The 18,999-nt window shown below is 42.8% G+C and overlaps 2 protein-coding genes across 4 annotated transcripts in view; both read right to left on the bottom strand.

The window, feature by feature from the left end:
* Window positions 1–759: 759 nt before the first annotated feature.
* LOC133476256 (homeobox protein MSX-2-like) lies at window positions 760–2,604 on the bottom strand. The gene is made up of 2 exons (XM_061769396.1): window positions 2,201–2,604; window positions 760–1,695 (listed from the first exon to the last, which is right to left on the bottom strand). Exons 1-2 carry the CDS (start codon window positions 2,478–2,480, stop codon window positions 1,277–1,279), a joined length of 699 nt encoding a protein of 232 aa, XP_061625380.1. The 5' UTR covers window positions 2,481–2,604; the 3' UTR covers window positions 760–1,276.
* The window catches only part of caly (calcyon neuron-specific vesicular protein), a 37,667-nt gene continuing 20,224 nt past the window's right edge, over window positions 1,557–18,999 (bottom strand). For 2 of the 3 annotated variants that reach the window (XR_009787995.1, XR_009787997.1), the window contains exons 10-12: window positions 16,017–16,121; window positions 15,625–15,726; window positions 1,557–1,695 (exon numbers count right to left, since the gene is read on the bottom strand). The gene's annotated coding sequence lies outside the window, so the exon portion shown is untranslated. Of the gene's footprint in view, window positions 1,696–15,624; window positions 15,727–16,016; window positions 16,122–17,935; window positions 17,994–18,999 lie in introns of all 3 variants that reach the window. The other variant, XR_009787996.1, reaches the window with a different exon arrangement.

The following is an 18,999-nucleotide window of genomic DNA, read 5'->3' as shown; positions in this document are numbered from 1 at the left end:
TTTACAATAAACCAGTTATTTCATTAGATACATGAAAAAAAATTTCATCCACCCATCCAATGTCTGAACCGCTTAGGTTCGCGGGTGTGCTGGCGCCTATCTCAGCTCTTCGGGCAAGAGGCGGGTTGTACACCCTGAACTGGTCGCCAGCCAATCGCAGGGCACATCATTTTAAGTAACCATTTTCAGGGAAAACCTCTACATTATTGCAACAGCTATTACAGCACCGTTGATATTGTCAATGCTCCGTGGGTCGAGTTTAAAAAAAAAAAAAAAAAAAAAAAAAAACTGAGCTGCACTGTGCACTTGAAATCATTTTCTTTTTAAGTTTGCTTGTTTGGTTTGATTTTAAACATCAATTTGTGCAAATTGTCCAAAATAGAATATCGCGCCCTGTGATCACAGTACTGTCTTCATGAACTATAGTTGAATTTCAGAACATGAGGCATTTAGATTTTACAAATGGCTTTGAAAATACAAAAGTTGTTTCCTCTGTTTGTATATTTTAAAGCAGGATTATTCACCAATATCACGAATGTTACAAATTTCCAATTTAAACTTCCCAGTTCGACACAGACAAATGTCCACATTCATTTGGGCTAACTTAAAAGCAGACGAAATGCAGGCTTGTGTCACGTATACAACAGTCGGCATGCATTCAATTTCTACTAAATAAATGTTTTTCCTTTACTTTAAAATGGAATTTGAAGAAGGGCATAGGCCAGCCCCGTTTCAACAACCACTCAAATACAAAACAGATTCCGATTTTGCATGTTTATTTACATGTTCCATATATGAGAAGTGTACACAGTACAGATAGAAAAGATTCAATAAATACAAACGTCCTGCTGTTGCTCGAGTGAGAGTGCGGGACCTTTTATTTACATTTACAGCAAAATAGCATCAAATTCTATAGTAATCCTCAGAAAGGCCACGCTGTGAGAGTAAACACTATTCGATACACACATGATATACATTGGCTCTCTGTTGACAACCCTGTGATAAGTAAAATAAACAGTTGAATAAGATGGTGACAGTTGAGGCACCCACTTTAAGTACTTTTTACTGCTCTGTTTGAAATACCGTAAGTCAACTAACCGCACTTTTCCCACAAATGCACACACTTTTGTACAACATGTCCAACAATACAGTTGTCAGTTTTGGAGGTGCCGGTAAGAAGAACATTTGTCGAAATGTAAATTCATTAAAAAAAAAAAAAGTTGGAGAATACTTGCAACCGCGTGTCCTGAAAACATGTATTTCCCACACGGCAATACTAAGACAAATAGTACATCCCGTACGTGACAGGTCCGCCAAAGAGTCCCGGCACCGGCAGACCGGTCCTGGGGAAGGGGTTGGAGATGGGCCCCCACGTTGCCGAGCCCTGCACGTGCGCGCTGAGGGGGAAAGGCAGCGCGAAGGCCGACAGGACGGGCTTGGAGGCCAACTTCAGCTTCTCCAGCTCGGCTTCCTGCAGCCTCTTGGCTTTGGCCCTGCGGTTCTGGAACCAGATCTTCACCTGGGTCTCGGTCAGGTTGAGCGAACTGGAGAACTCGGCTCTCTCGGCTATGGAGAGGTACTGCTTCTGGCGGAACTTGCGCTCCAGGGCGAGCAGCTGAGAGGTAGTGAAGGGCGTGCGAGGTTTACGGTTGTTTTTGTGCTTCCGTAGAGTGCACGCAGATGGGCTGGAGCTACCTGGGAAGGACACGAAAGGAAACACAGATATATGTTATTATGGCGGAGGGGGAGAAAAAAGAAGAAAAAAAAGGGCATGATGCATTTGACCTATTGCAAAATCGTGTTGAAGAATATGTGCTTTTCACGATGTTAAGTATGTTTTTAAGTGTTTTGCTACTCTGGAAAAAAAGAGAGAGACCACTAGCCGAAAGATAAAATAAATCAAAGCAAAATAGGAGGACGTTGGGGCTAATGCTGCTTGCTGTGCTGGGATCGTTTGCAGAAAAAGACATCATCAACACTTTTTTTGGGGGGGGGGCATAAATTGATCTTTTTGCAGTGAGCTCTTATTTCATTTTGTATCTTTCCCCCAACAGAGCTTTCTACGAAGAGATGGCCAGCAGCCGCGTTTTCCTGATGCAAAACAGACCAAACTGTATTAAAAGTCAGTTCGCAGGAGTCTTTCTGATCGCCACTACAGCGAGTGCATAGAAGCTGCCATTCAGTGGGCTTCCGTCCTTACGAGGCTTGGAAGAGAAGGTGTTCGCCTGGAACCAAGTGCCGCGGTCGCTGTCGGCCGCCTGCGGGGTGTCCTCCGTCGAGCTGCTGCGAACGGCCGGCGAGCCCTCTGCGGCGTAAAAAGTCCCCGGAGAGAAGCAAGTCCGACAGGTGCTCGTCTTGGCAATCAAAGCCTCCACGCTGAACGGGAGGCGGCTCCGCTCCTTCTGCGCGCTCACGTCCGTCTCCTCCTCGGGATGCAGAACTTTGGCGTCCCGGCACGGCGAGCCCCGCGCGTCGTTCATCGTAAAGGCGAGGCGATGGGGGCCACGCACCTCCCGGTGGATCGCGATGGAGTCGACGATGCCTTCACGGACCGATGCGCGTCTCCCGAGTCGGAGACGCGCACTTAACTTTCACGCAGAGGAAGAGGTGTGTTTCCACTCCTCGCCCGCGCCAATCAGATGGCTAATTTGGGGTCAGAGCGCGCTTTTGATTGGCTCACAGCCTTCTAAGGAAACATCAAGAGGCTTTTGAAAGGAACGAGTAGCTCATCATACAGACCCCATGCTGCGAGAGGCCATTCATGGCCCCTCGCAAAGTAGCTTAGACCAATTTTAGTGTCATTAACCAGTGGGGAGGACTCTCTTGACCATTTATATCCATTAGCGCTCACCCAACTGGCACTCTCACATCTGAATCAAAGTCGTCAGATAAGAAGGCTCTGCAGCCCGCGACTGTGGACAACTGCGCTGTGCTCACTATACTAACCACGTGATGGATAACACATTTAAAAAAATAAATATATAAATGAATAAAAAAGCTAAATGTCTCATGCATGTCTCACATGATCGGGACAATCCGTGACCTTTTTTTCGAGAGCGAATTGCCGTTTTAAAAACATTAGCTATGTCTAAATAAAGAGTAAAAGAGTCATCCTTTTATACGAGTAAATCAAATGAAACGAGTGCACGGAGAGCGACCCTGATTGGGTCAAACACTTGCAGTATCGCAGCAATTAAAGGCCTGTCACGATCCTTTCTGGCTTCACAATGGCCTCGGCTGAGAAGCAACAGGCCTTTTTTTTTTTTTTTCTTCCTCCACCTCCAACAATTTAATAAGCCAGACAAGTTGCGTTTTGCAGGCGCCATGCAGGCTCGCCCAGATCTCAGAGGAAGATACCTCGGGGAGAAAGGCCTCTACCGTTCAACTCCACCAAACCAGTTGTCCCCCGAATATTTCATCGGCACTGCATGAGTGGAGCTCGCTTCTCATCCAGCCTGGAAGTGCGACTGATCTTGTTTGTAACATTGTTTGGACTTTAGGACTTTGGTCTCAAAACACATTTCATCATTCAATAATATAAGAAGCATCAGCGTCATCCATTATGTCACATATACATTCTTTGAAGCTTGTTGTGGTTGTAGTTGACAGAGGCAAGTTTAAACTCTGCATTTGATGGTCAAAATGAGCAATTTATCATTATTGAGTATTATTATACTGTATTTTAGAAGATTTGTGAAAGTCAACCTGTCATATAATGCATATAAAGAAGAAAATAAAAACTGGCAAAGGAATAATTTGAGATTTTATTTTATTTTATTTTTTTTTAATAATTGTTTATACTGAGGCGGCATGGTGAACATTAGCACATATGCCTCACAGTTCTGGACCCGGTTCGAGTTTGCATGTTCTCCCCGTGCCTGCGTGGGTTTTCTCCGGGCACTCCGGTTTCCTACCACATCCCAAAAAACATGCGTGGTAGGTTGATTAAAGACTCTAAATTGACCATAGGTGTGAACGTGTGTGCAAATGGTTGTTTGTTTATATGTGCCCCCCGACTGGCTGGCGACCTCTCGCCCAAAGCGGTACAGAAAATGGATGGATGGATGTACACAATTGTTCCCATATTGCCACTATCATACAAAGTAGCTTCTTGAAATGTCTTAAATAAATAAAGCAATAGCCCCTCAACTGAAAATGTGAGGGGCACAGCTTTTGATTGGTAACTCAACATGAGTAAATCCTCATGCTGATTGCTTTTCCTTTATTTCTATTTGACAAAGTCAGACCTCTGTCTCCACACACTGGGGCCTCTTGTTACCCACATGGTTTGGGTTTACGTCTCATGTAGGCCCCCCTTCTATCTGGTGCATGCAGGTATACCCAGTGATCTAAGCACACAACAAGTTCTCTTCCCTCCTCCCCTGAATCTCTTGTGTCTTGTGCCCCAAAAATACATTTGTGCAAGAGCGTGCAGAAGAGTAAGCCATGTCAGAAGATGTTAGTGAGTTTGAAAGCAGATTTATGCTTCAAGGTCAGTGCAAGCATGAAAGGAAACATGTTTCCTTCAGCGGGAGTCACAAATGGAAAACCGTTCGGATGCTTACATAGCACTCACTGGTCACTTCACAAAGCACACTTGCACAATTCAATGACATCCGATACAAGAGAAGCATAAAAAACTAGGCACATTACAAGAATAATCATTTTCTTAACAATGTTGGACAGGTTCAAATTTAAGATAACAATGTTGATTAGTGCGGTTGTAGTTTGCAGTGCATAAGGGGGATTTCTAATCTTTTGACCCTAAGTTTAATGGAACACCTGAATGATGCAAAGCGGTTTTTTACCACTGCAAACTATAAACCCGCAATAATAAACATATTGTCTGCTTAAAGCAAGAGTGTGCTACGGGTAGATCTCAGCTGTGACACTAGTGTATTCGGATGTTACATTTACATTTTCATACTTGAAAGCCTCATTTCCCCTCCAAATCGTATGAGGTGTCAAGGAGCTCATCTTCAGGTTGCACAACATTATAGAATGTATCATGAACTTTCATTTGACATAATCCAAGCCAGATCCGAGCCAGATCCGAATTGCTTCAGTCCACGTTTTTAAAACCTAGAGTTGACTTTTTCTGCCAAAGCCACTACCTCAGAAATTAGAACTATTTTTGCCTAGCTGAAACTAAAGACTGTAATGTAAAGAGAGTCAAAGTATACTGTGGTGATATAAATATGTTTTCACCTCAGGGTTCAATATTGAGTACTTTAATTTCTCGTGTATAATGTGGATTTCCCCCCCAAAAAATGATCAAAAGTCAATAGTGCGCATTATACATAGGTATAGGGTCAAATGGGGGGGGGGGGGGAAACTTTCACATTTTATAAATGTATGCCGCCATCTAGTGGTTATGAAAAAGCTGTACACTTTCATTCCAAAATGCAACTTTGGGGGTGCGTATTATACATGGGTGCGCATTATACACGAGAAATTACGGTATGTGAAACATCCATACATCCATTTTCTGAGCCACTTCTCCTCACGAGGGTCGCAGGCGTGCTGGAGCCTATCCCAGCTATCATTGGGCAGGAGGCGGGGTATGCCCTGAACTGGTTGCCAGCCAATCACAGGGCACATACAAACAAACAACCATTCGCACTCACAGTCACACCTACTGGCAATTTTAGAGTCTCCAATTAATGCATGTTTTTGGGATGTGGGAGGAAACCGGAGTGCCCGGAGAAAACCCACGCAGGCACGGGGGAGAACATGCAAACTCCACACAGGCGGGGTCGGGGATTGAACCCGGGTCCTCAGAACTGTGAGGCTGACGCTCTAACCAGTCGTCCACGGTGCCGCATATTAAATAAAAATCATTACTGGTGTGTCAATAAAATTGGCAGATTTTTCTTGGGCATAGCATCTTTCATAGAAGTCCCCTTTCCAGAGAAAAGTCTTTAGAAACAAGACGAGTTGGCAAAATAGGCTGAGGAGATTCAAGTGGCCGTGTACACACTGTGGTCACATTCACAAACCCAAGAATGCTGCCACAATTTCATTTGCTCTCGGAGCCCAAAGCTGTGATGCAGCAGAGAGAAACATGGCGGCAGCATAAATTTTCATTTTTATATATACTGAAATGTTGACAGGGTCAAAACCAGCAACCAAATAACTGTGGTCTTAAAAAACAATTTTTTTCTTTTCTTACACAATAAAATCATCCTCATTATAATAATATCCAGACTGTGTTTGGAACATTTCAAACACTTTTAATTTGTATATAATTCAGTGTAAGTCCTTATAGATGATTAAAAACATTTTAAAAATGTCACCTACATCTGGTTTTAATAAAACATTTATTCTGGATCCTCTTTTGTGGCTCTTAAGAGTGAAGTGAAATATTAATCACAGTAATCGCACAAAAGATGTCACAGATTCATTTCTTTGATCATTGTAAAACCGTATTAAATCCCCAACCCTTCTTTCAATAAAAATGGATGTGACCAGTAGTGTTACTCATGCATCTTAATGGCAGGACTGCTTATTCAGTTCAATTTAAACATGCTGATAGTTGAACCATCAAAAAAAACGTTCCACGTCAGTGTAAGTGCTGACACATGGATGCAATGAATGGGCAACGCTCGTCTTATAGCGATAACGTTATTGCGGGCCCCAAAGGTCAAAAGAAATGCGCGTGCTTGAATATCGTGAGATTACAATTTCAAAGTGTTCCCCATGTGAAGGGGAACAATGGCGTGGGTGGGGAGTTAAAAAAGCTGCTCTCTTTCAAATAAACAAGCATGGGTTGACTCTGAATGAGACCGCTACGGAGCAGCCGCATTGGTTCTCAGAGGATCGGGAGCAGCCACCCTCTTCCTCCTCCTCCTCTTCCTCAGCTTCCACTCACGGTAACCACAAACAACCTGATGGATCCTCATAAGCATAATTCAGTACTTTGGGCCACTTCTTTCAACCCACTTTAGCCCGTCTCTGCTTTCCCCTTCCTGTCCTCCTGAACAGAGGACATAGCATAGACGGGAAAGTAGATGGGGGGTGGATCAGAGCTCCCCTTTTTTGTGCTATTGCTTAATGAGCCTGAAAATACAATTGCACGGCTCTGGCTGTGAAGATAGCCTGCAGGCTGGTGTAAATTAGCAGCGCGAGGAAGCCCAGAGGGCTGAGTCTTGCTGAGCGAGCAGAATAGGGAGATGTGGCGAGAGGAGCAAATCCTGTTAGGAAACCGACGCGGAGGAATCACGGTGCGTTTTGGAGCCGACAGCGGCCGGCGGGCTCACTTGTTGCACCGGCAAATCCCGGATCCATGACAAAGTAGCGACTTCCTGACACTAGTGAACGCCATTATGTAGGGATGTTTTTGAAGCCACAATTGCAGCGTGACCCCACAATTGCTCTTTTGAGACACTACCGTAATCATCACTCAATTGAATTTTCTATGCTTGTGTCAAATTCAAGTGAGGGTGCAGTGGTGAGAATCTCCTACATAGCATATGTCCTCTCATGAGCGCTGGCTGCTCCTTTGACCGCTCCGCTTGGCATCTGCTGCTCGTAGCCTTTCTATATCTGCATTCTAATGCACATATCCTGCTGGGATGTTAACTTTAGCCCCTCCATAATTGATGGCTTCCACACTTCAACCGGGTCCCCCCCACCCCTTGCCCTCTCCCCATCGATTGTTGGTATAGCTCTGTGGTTTGGGGTTCTTTCAGTCAGCCATTGTTCTTTTATGTAGGAATTATAATAGACTAAAGTAGGGGGGAGCAAAGAGAAAGAAGCAAGGGAGGAGATAAAAAGAGAGTCACTGCTGATATTTAGTGAACTCTGAAGGGGGAGTTTTCATTCTCATTCTGCAAGTTTGGCACATGCCTTCTGTTACTAAGTGGCAGTGCATAGAAAGAGGGCCTTGCATTTCCCATTCTGTGTCTCTGCTAGGTGCCGAGACTTACAACCCTGGCAGCTGCTGGGCCTTCTATGTCGCTATAGACTCCTCTCCGCAGGTGAGCTGCCCTACCCAACTCCCAGTCTCCGCTGCACTCAATAGAGCCTCTTTCAAGTCGTCAACCGTGTGTGTGTGTGTGTGTGTGTGCGTGCGTGTATGTGCACCCCTCACACAAACTGCAAGTACAACACTAACGCTAAACATCTCAAGTAATGTTTGTTATGGTGCTACACCTGCAGTTTGATTCAAAAAGGTGGTTTGCTTGTCTTTCTGTAGCATTTTAAAGCATACGCAAGCAAACAAACATCATTTTCATGATCTCAAGCGACTAACAGGATGAAAGCATATCAGATACGTTCAATGTCCCGTTTATGTGTAGTGGAACAGTGGAACCTTGAAAGACAAATGCCCCAGAAGTCGTGAAAAATATGTTCGAACGGTCATTCCACATGATGTCACGTGATAAGGCAGCATATTGCGCCAGGCCTTGTCATACCTGAGATGAAGTATTTTTCTTTTCTTTGGAATTTTTGCAACAGCAAATAAAAGAAAATAAAAATAAAAAATGACAGGCGAGAATTGGACAAATCGGAGGTCGACTAGCATCCCAGAATGAATTGCGTTTGAATTTAGCCATTCCATGATAGTAAATGTGTATGGCTGATTTATTTGGTTTGTTCAACCACTCGAAACTATGTTTGTTGTTTCTATTAGGGCAGGTTTCAGCACCTTGTTTTCTTCCTTTGAAATCGGTGGCCCAATATTCTCTTGTTTATTTTCTTCTTCATTTTTCTCCTGTGTGATGCGAGCTGTTACATATTACTCCTGAGGTGTGGTGCCTCTCCCCTCAAAGGCCTCCACTGTTTCCCCCAAACTGCTGCCAAGCTGGGCTATCTATTCATTTGGTTACTTAAGTGTAATTGCTCCCCTTTGAAGCCTCAGAGAGGCAAATCATTTGCTTTGGCCCCGGGGCAGTAATGGTCACCGAGCCAGCGACCCCCTCCTGGTCCGAGAGCGTCGGAGAGACCGCGAGAGGCCAGAACCCATACAGAGAAGAAATAATACAGCCAGGGCCGCTCAATTTCACCTCCCTTTTCATCCCATTCTTTGAAAACTTTTTATTAACAACAGCTTTCTCTCTCAAACCGGGGCGCCAGGAGAGGGGAGGAGAGGAGGCACAGGGAGGGGCGGCGGTGGTGGCATGAGAGGATCTCGGCGGCAGGGGGAGGCGGAGGAGGTGGAGGGGGTGCCGGTCCCCCTGTAGATGTCTGCCGGATTCTCACACACTCTCGTGCTCACTCCCATGCACACATCATCAATAGTGACAGGTCAAGGAGGCACTGAGCCCCCTCCTCGTCCACTCTCCCCCGTGGTTCACAGCGCTAAACAGGGTCTCAAGTTTCATATACCGCGGGCCTACACACACACACACACACACAAACTGAATATATGAATTTATTTACCTTTATATGCACTCACTTGCAACCCACGACAAGCCATAGAATGATATGGTACACAAAGAGTCCATTTAATGCGGAAAATTACTGCACCGCTTACTGTAATTGTCACAACTCCAAGAACATTGACATTGTAATCTCATAATAGCATAATGGGGGGTGAAACTGTGTACAGGGGGACAATTAGAACAGTGTAGCACAGGAAAAACATTTTCCCATCCATGCAGAAATGGTGAAAGTTGTGTGTGTGTGTGTGTGTGTGTGTGTTTATATTAATTGAACCGGGAAAAAAGGAAAATGAACTTCAGTCATCATGGACAGAGGTTTCGGCAGGGACTCAGATTTCGTGTTTGGCGAACTTTGCTGTTTAATTCACATTGATTTGGTTTTGTTCTATTGAGAAGCGCTTCATAAATGACCCCCAACCCCCAGTCAGAATTGTCTTAGATGCTCATAGTTACTCAGGGTCAACGCTGTGTATATCGACTATTTGTACAAATATGCTTTATATTCTGATTTTTAAAAAATCATAATTTTATTTTCAGTAAATAACATAAAACATATAAACATTTAGAAATATTATTTTCAAATAATGAATCAGCAAAGTTAGTGGAACATAAAATGGGAGTCGCTGTCAAAACTTAGATATTGTTGCAAAAAATGAGGAAAAAGGAAACTGTAATCAGAGGTCATAACATCTTAATTTGAACATTAATTTCATTTAAAGATCTGGATTAGTTTCAAGATCCTGGGGCCAAACCTGTGCAAGCAAGGCTGGTTGTGAACGCTGCATTTGACTAGTATCATTGTGACTTTGGAGTTTTTTTAAGAGAGTCGAGCCAGATGGTAACAATTGTTGGACGTATTACGGGCTGCTTTGTGCCAAATAACATACCGTTGGGCTAAGTTTTCAGTGGGCTATAAAAGCCAATAATGTAATTTTGATCTATTTTATCAGACATCAACCTGCCCTGGCTACGTTGACACTGGGCAAGAATTTGATCTGTTTTGCTTTTTACAGCCTCAGTGCACATTTTTCAATATCTGTCCTGCTGTGTGCCTTTGTTTGTTTGACTTTTGCAACGGGATGAAATATGCAGGGATCCGCAGCCATGTTTTCACACATAAATTCTTTAATAGACGGGATTAAAAGGTAAAGTAAGATACTAAAGGTCGAGGTCTGTGAATACCTGTGAGGGTTCTTGTGGAAGCTTTTAAAAAGCCTGACCTTCACATCCCACGCAGTGTAATGATGACACAGTAGCAAACGCTCCTGAGTGGTCCACCATCAGCTCCGTGACTCACCACTGACCTCGCAATAACTTTCCAGACCCATTTACAAACCTTAAGGGACCCGCACACGGCCCAGCGATCTATGTGACATTCCATGATACTAAACACACCTGAGAACTTAGTGCGAATCAACGTAAACATACACACATTACAGAAAACAACAAATCAGCAAGAATGTTCCCACAATATATCCAAAGAATGTGCAACCACAGAAACAACCACATCAAGGTGGGACAATGGAGGACATTAGCTCAGGTTTTCCATTGTGAAGGTTGTTTGCTTCTTGGCCGATCACATGCACAAGTGGAGGCCTGCTGGGTGGAAATACTTGGACTAATGGCACTACACACTTTCGTAGCAGGAAATGGGACAGCCGCGTTGTAACTGCTAAAACAGCGATTAAAAAAACTCAAATTGCATCATGATGTGGCGGAGAAAAACAAGCCTGCAAGTGGAGTGACTGACACGTTCTGGGATCTTTAAAAGTAGCAGTTTTGTGGAAAGTAAATAAATAAAATCCTCTAAATGTTGGCTAACTAGTAAAGTCTAATTAAAGATCCCAATATTCACTCTGTAATTTGCTTGTCTGTAGAGCCATTAAGTGTCTCCCTGGCTTACTTTAATGGGATACAAAGTGCTCTTAATGAGACAAATAGTTACCAAAGTTCTGCCTGGCTAAATGTTAGCTGGGGATACTGGGAGGTTCTTTGTACTCTGTAGGGAGTGTCATCATTTAAATGATGTGTTTTATATCACATTGGTAATGAAAAGCATGCATGCCTTGTATAAGACACAATGGCTGCTTTGAGTATTATTTTTTTTAATCACCGTGGTGCATTAAAAACATACAAATAGGGCTGTCACTATTGAATCTTTTTTGAAACGTTTATCCTATCAACTATTCCATCGAGTAGTGGAGTAATTGCTCCTCCGCCTCCTCAAATATATAATTCAATTGAGGTATGGAGTTTTATCCTTTCAATGTATATGTTGCTACTGAGTGTATGGTATAAAGGAAGTGTGCACAATGTGAGTTGAAGTGAATGAAGTACTTATTACTTATTATCTTTTATACTCATTTGATTTAAATGTGGTTCTTGAGTGCAGCTGAATTTCACTGTATCGTGGCTTGTAAAATGACATGAAAGAATCTCGACTCTTAATCTTGAATAATCGGATGTAATTTGATTTTCCATGAAATGAATTGCAAAAGTGGATAATGCTTTGCAAGCACACACAGCGTCACTGACTGTGTGTGTGTCTACAATCGCCATATAATACCTTCAAACTCGTGATGGTGGGGGATATTACATTGCCTGATACGTAAAAGAAAAAACAACACGTTTCTTACGTACGCTGCTCGTACGTAAGAAGTTCACGTTTTTTTTTTCATTTTTCCTGCTGCTGTGGTATGCCAGCTCTGCGTTATTTATTTATTTATTTATTGGATCCCAAACCTTGGACATCCTTTGTCTATACAGCAGTGGTCCCAAGTTCCCGACCATAGATATGAAGGCTACATACGCCAGTGCGCTGTAGCAGCCCAGCTAACCGAAGTGCCCATGTGTCGGCCATGTTGGGGAGGTCAACGTCAGGGTCGTGGCCGACATGCGTGCGTCGGCAAGTAAAGTCCATGTGGAAAACATGGATGGTGGAGCAAACATGGTTCTGATGGAGTTTCGAGGCAAAAATTTCAGGTCGACTAATTTTTGTGGTCGACTTAACTGAGTTAGTTGCCTTTTTTTCCCCCGGCCCTATTATACAAGTAAAAAGTACAGCAAGCACTACTTTGTGGTGTCTTTTCTTGTGACACCTGTTGAAAGCTATTGGAGATAACAACACAATTTTCCTCAGATAAACTCTAGCGGGCAGGCAAGTCTCTCCAGCGGTGACTTAAAAGGACGAGTTTCCACATCCACGATGGTCTGACTTTTTTGACCAAACCTCTTTCCCATTTATTCCCCTTCTTGCTGGGAATCTGCGGTCGTGTGCAAACCTTTAACGAGCTCCATCTTTGACCTGGCTTGTACTTTTCCAGAGATGTCATGTCTCGAAAGTCAAGGAACGACTTATATGTCCTTGTGATTTAACATTAAAGCAAGGCAGTCAAAAAAACAAAAACAAAAAAACAGTGTTCATTGCCCAAAAATGTAAATATATCCTTGTAAAAGAGAAATTGTGAATGCTAAATACATACAGATCACAGGAGGACAGCAACAGCGAGACGGTGAAGCCTCCAGGATTAAACAAATAAAACAACACATGACTCTAGTTAACGTGCAGAGCTATACAGTTTTCCATTTTCTCACTATCTTTGTTTTAAATGACTTCATGCACTTTAACACAAAATTTGGTTTAGATGTGTAAAGTTCTTTAGAAATGACTCACACAATTTTAAATCTTCTCCTAACTGCCTTTATTTCATATGTTTTCTATTTAAACGTGCTTGTTAGTTCTTCATTTTAGACAACAATGATGAAAAAGAAGGCTGAAAAGGGAACATGACCGTAAGTGACATGCTTGCCGTCACATTGTTTGAGGTTTTTGCCAACATAATCAAATTTGGGACCGTTTGGAAAGCCACCGTCATGGTGCGCTTCCTTACACAGAACATATTTTACAACATATCCACTTTAAATGGAAATAAAGAAATGCATCCTGTGATAAACTGTGACAAAAGTTATTTTCTTTAAAAAGAAACATGAAATAAACATCCCCCAGGAGAAATAATTTCCATGCGACGACATAAACGTTCCTATTACATTATACAGTTGTCATGTCCTCAAATCTGTTTGTTTTGTCATGTTGCTGCAGGCTTGTTTTGTGTGTGCCCAGGAAACCCTACTTCAATTAAGTGTGATTGAAGACATGTGTCCCTTTTTTGGGGGCCAGTGTCTTCTACGGTTGGCCTTTGAAATGACACTGGCTCCATGGGATAATCTGGCTTAACAGGGTTGCCTCTCCATGTGCCTGCGTGGATCAGCTGACTCCAGGCGCGTGCATCAGTGGAAATACAATCAAATAGTCTCCCATTTCTTGATGGCGTGAGAACGGGCACTAAGGAAGACTGTACTTTGAAAAGTGTGTTTTTATATGTCCTGTATGTGGTCTCTCTGCGTCACTTTTTCACCTCTTGCTGGTGGGTCTCGCTCATATCCCCCATGATAAACTCTGGCTCATTGTACATATGTTTTGAAAGGCTATTTTTGAACAATACATATTATTTATGGTCCTTACCTTCTATTAAAGTGGGTATCTACTGAGAAACAATAAGAAACAGGGTGGCAACAGTTGAGAACTGCGCTTTCCTTGTTGTGGGTTTGATGGTTAAACAAACGAACAAACAAACAATCCTGGAGCTAAATTCTGTTTTATATAATCACGCATACAAACACACAGACACGTACACACACAGAGACATGCTCACACGGACGCACGCACGCACGCACACACAAACACACACACACATGACTCAGCTGAGTCTGGTAATTCCCAAAGCAACATCCCACAATGGAGCAGTGTTTACTGTTACCCTTGCGTTCATATCACATCATCAAATCGACAATTCTGCCTGGCTCAACAATAAAAGTGACGGCAAGCCTAATTTTCATTGGTGCTTGGGGGGAGTTCCTTAAACCGCGAAGGAAGGGAAAATGGATTCTCTGCAAAACTCTTCTATCATCTTTCATCTGCGCTCACCACCGCTTGGACCGACAGTCCAATCGTGTCGCTGCCTTTGCTGGCGGCCTGCTCCTGATTCACCACAGTTTGATTTTGTTTACATACAGTATATTTTCTTCCTGGCACAAAAGATTGCCAAAATCTGCCAACATTACAGAAGCACACTCCGAAAGCGTTCTCCAAATAAAGAGCACAAGATTGAAGTTTTATAGCATGAGCCGTCAACAGGAAGAGCGGGCGGCGTGACTTTGGGCCAACAGCTTTAATTGGCTGTCTGCAGGAATTTCGTCTGTGGTAAACTAATTGACCCACAACTCCCGGGTGCTTTATCAACACTTGTTCTCATCAGGCTGGCGGGTGAGCAGGAGTCTATCATAGTTGACTGAGGACAAACACGAATCATTCACTCGTCAGTCACACCTTCACACGTTCATTCATAGGCAATGCGGGTCAAGAGTCTTGCCCAGGGGCACAATGACGACACGCGCTCCCCTCGAGAAAATCACCTCCGCGCGGGATTCGAACACGGTACCTCTTGACTGTGAGGCAGACTTGCCAACCATCAGGCCACCATGCTTCCTGTTGTACCAAACATTCGCCAAACTTTGTCCAAAGTACTGCAAACAATTGTGAAATTGATGCCAGTGCAAATGCAAGAGAAGAGAGAACAGAACAGAACATTTTATTGAGTCAGGCTCTTTGTTTATGTGGTCTTAATGGTAAGCTTGTATGTTGCGCCAGGGGTTAACTGGCTGCAAGCAGAACAAACAAACAAACAGACACAGCGTCCTCATTCCTAAATTGACAGTAGTTACATTTCATATCTTGAGGTTGTGAATAAGCCATAATTCAGTTATTTTTTTCACTTTTATTTTCAGCGCCTACTCTTATGTAACGGCTTTTGCTGCATAAACTGACCATCCGGGCGCGTTCTCACAAACTCGTGTAGGGTCACTGAGCTTTTGACTTTGGACATGAAAAATGATGCCATAAACGCTGCGAGCGAGTGCGACAGGTCACAGTGATCAAAACCAGCTGCCAATTAACTTAATGACTAAATCTATCACATTCAATTAGAGGGAGTCTACGAGCTGCCAATCCAGTCCTCGGATCACTCGTTAAGCAAAAACACAGGCGGAGTGATCACTTTAGGAGCTGTATCTGTGTCTTTGTGATCCTTATCTGGCAGGCCCTGCGTCGTATTTGAAGCGGCCGCCCACCCCCCCGGCCCTGTCGGGTCCCACGGATAAAACGCTGTGTGGAAGGGCTCACCTCAACCTCTGGAATCCATCGGCCACTTTCTGTCTCGCACGGCAGACAAATGGTTTCCAAGAGCAGCGAGGGAGCGTTAGAGAGAAATTCCCTCATGCGTGACTGTGGAGAGGATGAGAACAAAATATGAGATCAACATTTCGTAAGTGAGATTGCTGATGCAAAACAAAAGACAAAATGAGAGCCACTTTCCTTCAATAATGGGACTTCGGCAAAGGGCCTACTATTATTCCCCAGAGGAGCAGCTATCTGACAGAGGGGTTGCTCCATGGTCAGTGTCTTTAACCCCGCATGATAACACTTAGCCCAGCCATAAAGAATTGGCCCCCTTTAACTGATCCATTAGTGTCTGATCCCTGAGAGGGGACCCGGCGGTGTCTACTGAAACTTACCAGGAAACCTTGAAAGGAAACAGCATGGCGGACGAGCCGCAAGATCAAAGAAGGTTTCCCTCCTCCTCTTCCTCAGCTCTCAGTCTCTATCTGCCGCTCACCAATCTGCAGATTTGACATGGCCACATAAATCAACATTAGCATCATTTCTTGTGTATAATACACATTTTATCCCCAAAGGTTCATCAGCGTCGATAGAGCATCTTTTACATAGGTATAAGGTAAATGGAAGAAATGTTTTCACATTGTTTAAATGTATCCAGGTCACTAGGGGCTGCGCAAAAGGTGTAGTTTCATTCCAATATGATATGTAATACTTTGTGTTACAAATGTATATACAGTACAATGCGGTCATTTTGTTTTTTGCTGCTCACCCGAGAAACCTGACAGGCCTGGCAGGCCCCGCCATATCATATCATATCATATCTGTTGCCGCCTCGTCTGTCTGTTGATGACGTTGGATTTAGCGTCTTTACTAGACGGCAGATTTATTTCCTTTACCGCCGCTTCACAGAGCACACTAAATTTGAGGTATGAGCGATCTTTAAATCTGTAACTCCTTATGTCTCTTACTAAGCCACTTCATAAAAAAGTGTTTATTTCTTAACATTCTCTTATATTATGTTTTCATACAATACAGCGCTGTATATTTTAGGGGTGGGACTTAATTTAAAAAAGTCATCAAATTAATTTGAGCCTTTGTAATTAATTAACCTCAATTAATCACATTTTAATTGTATAATAATATTTCTGCGAAAAAGCAAAATGGTTTAATTTAAATGGATTTTAGTGGATGACTGAATCATAATTGACACAGACAGGAATATTGTTAACTATGGAAAAATACATTTAATTGTACTTCAGTAGAAAACAGTAGAAAAATGATTTGAAAAGATCCCTGGCCAAAATTAAACAGACCTCATATTTAAAATGCCAGTTATTTGATGCTGACTGAACTCAGGTCTGGCCTAATGTGGCGAGTATACAGTATGTTAAGATGTATTAAGCAGTGTTGTAGTCTTCTATTCATTTCTGTCTTGACAACTCAGTAAACTTGCATTTGAAGTTGTTCTGGTAGCATTAGCATAGGCCCACTGATAATGATTAATGGCTTGTGTTTGTTTCATTTTTGTGCTTGGTTTCTGTTATTCTTTGAGAAATCACTCTGCTGTGAAAGACGGTGTGACGGACTGAGATTTAAAGCTTGTAATGGTCTGTTTTGATTGATATTAATTTAACAGTATGTTTATTGTATTTTGCAGTGGTGTAGAACTGCATTGCATCATGCATTGTAATAACTTTGCCCTCTCATTGAGCCAAGCAATAAAAGTGATGTGCAGCGCCGAAAAGCGCTAACGGATGTTTTTCCCAAAGGTCTTTCTGATCTTAACACACTCGTCATTGGCCCTCGTTACCACCAGTTAGTGGTATTCCATTTCAGTGTGCTACTTTTATGGCAGTCAGATATCGTTATAATCTGACAATACCCAGAGGGCGAGAAAATGTTGTCAATGCGGATGTTGCCTTACACACTCTTTCTTGCTGCCAGTGTTCTGTCTCTCTGTTCTTTGTTTTCCTGTTTCGGCCACCTTCCCTCCCTTTCTCATCCCTCCTGGCATCCCTCCTCCCGACGTCGCCCTAGCGATCAGCCTCTGGTCTCTCTGCTCCCAAACTTTCCCATGTAGCCTCTCTTTACTACCACCACCCCCTTGGCTTCCTCCCACCGGTGTTTTCAATTTAGCACCACTATAAACCGGTTCACATTGTAACGTTATCAATTAGTCTCTGCACATTTAAAAGGCCCAGGAGTGAGCTTTGGTGATTTACTGGCTGCGAAGGAAATGGAAGGGAGAGATGTGCAGACATGGGCTGATATGAGGGTTTTCTGTGGGAACCGAGTCAATGTGGTGCATGTGTACCTTAAGGATTAGGTCCCACGTGCAGTTTTAGGTCCCAGTAGAAATGTGGTTAAAAATCCTAAAGATGAAATGGCTTGTGAGAGGAAATGCAAGGAAAAAGGAAAACATTTGATATTTTCCACAGGGTCAAATGGTTCTTGTCATATTTTATGTCTATGTCAAATTTCAACCACACATTTGTTTTGTTTTTTTTGCTTCACAAGTTGCATTCTGGCTGTGGAAATGATTGCCGACAAAGCGCAAAGTATTTTAATCCAAGAATTTGGATACCCTCATACGCCACACGTACTGACATTAGATAATTTACAATTTACAATGAAGCATTATCGTTCTAATTTATCAAATGTTGAAGTCGAATGAAGCTGAACAGCTTCATGACTATTAAGGTTTTATGCATGCGGTCACTAAACACGTTTCCCAATGTAATCAAAACCTGTCAGTTCTGTGAACTTAAATAACCTTGACCTGCTAACTTACAGCAGTTGAGCACATTGTTAAACACAGCCTAGCTGCAGCTAATAGGTCCTGAGAAAATATAGTCCATTAACCAAATAACCACATGTCTGTGGTCAAAACAGTCATCCTAGAAAATTCTTCAAGACCATTTTGAAAACAACGCTACAATAATGTTGTGTTAAGGTTAATCAATAATTAAATATCACATTACTTTAAATGACATGACAATTTGATACTAGAATGCCTTGGAAAATACATACTGCTAAATATTATGTGCTTAATTGGTTGAAAATTATTGGGAACATGCACTGTATGCATAATTAATAAGATTAGTAAAGGGGGCATATTTTACCAAACCAACTTTTTGCAGTATTTGGGACATAATATTGTCTCTAAGGTGCCTCAGTAAACGTGGAGTATGAATTGTCCACACATTCCTGAGTTCCAGATATTTTTCTAACGAGGGGCCTGAAATCAGGTTATTTGTATTTCTCGCACTTATCTACGTCACTAGCGAAGCTCTCTGCCTACTTCTCCGCTCCCAAGCCAGCGCTGGCAACATAACAAACACGTGTGCTTTAGGGGGTGGTCTTAGCCAAATATGGACA

Source organism: Phyllopteryx taeniolatus, chromosome 4 (genome assembly GCF_024500385.1).
Source record: "Phyllopteryx taeniolatus isolate TA_2022b chromosome 4, UOR_Ptae_1.2, whole genome shotgun sequence".
NCBI classification, from domain to species: domain Eukaryota; kingdom Metazoa; phylum Chordata; class Actinopteri; order Syngnathiformes; family Syngnathidae; genus Phyllopteryx; species Phyllopteryx taeniolatus.
This window is presented reverse-complemented; position numbering and strand designations above follow the sequence as displayed.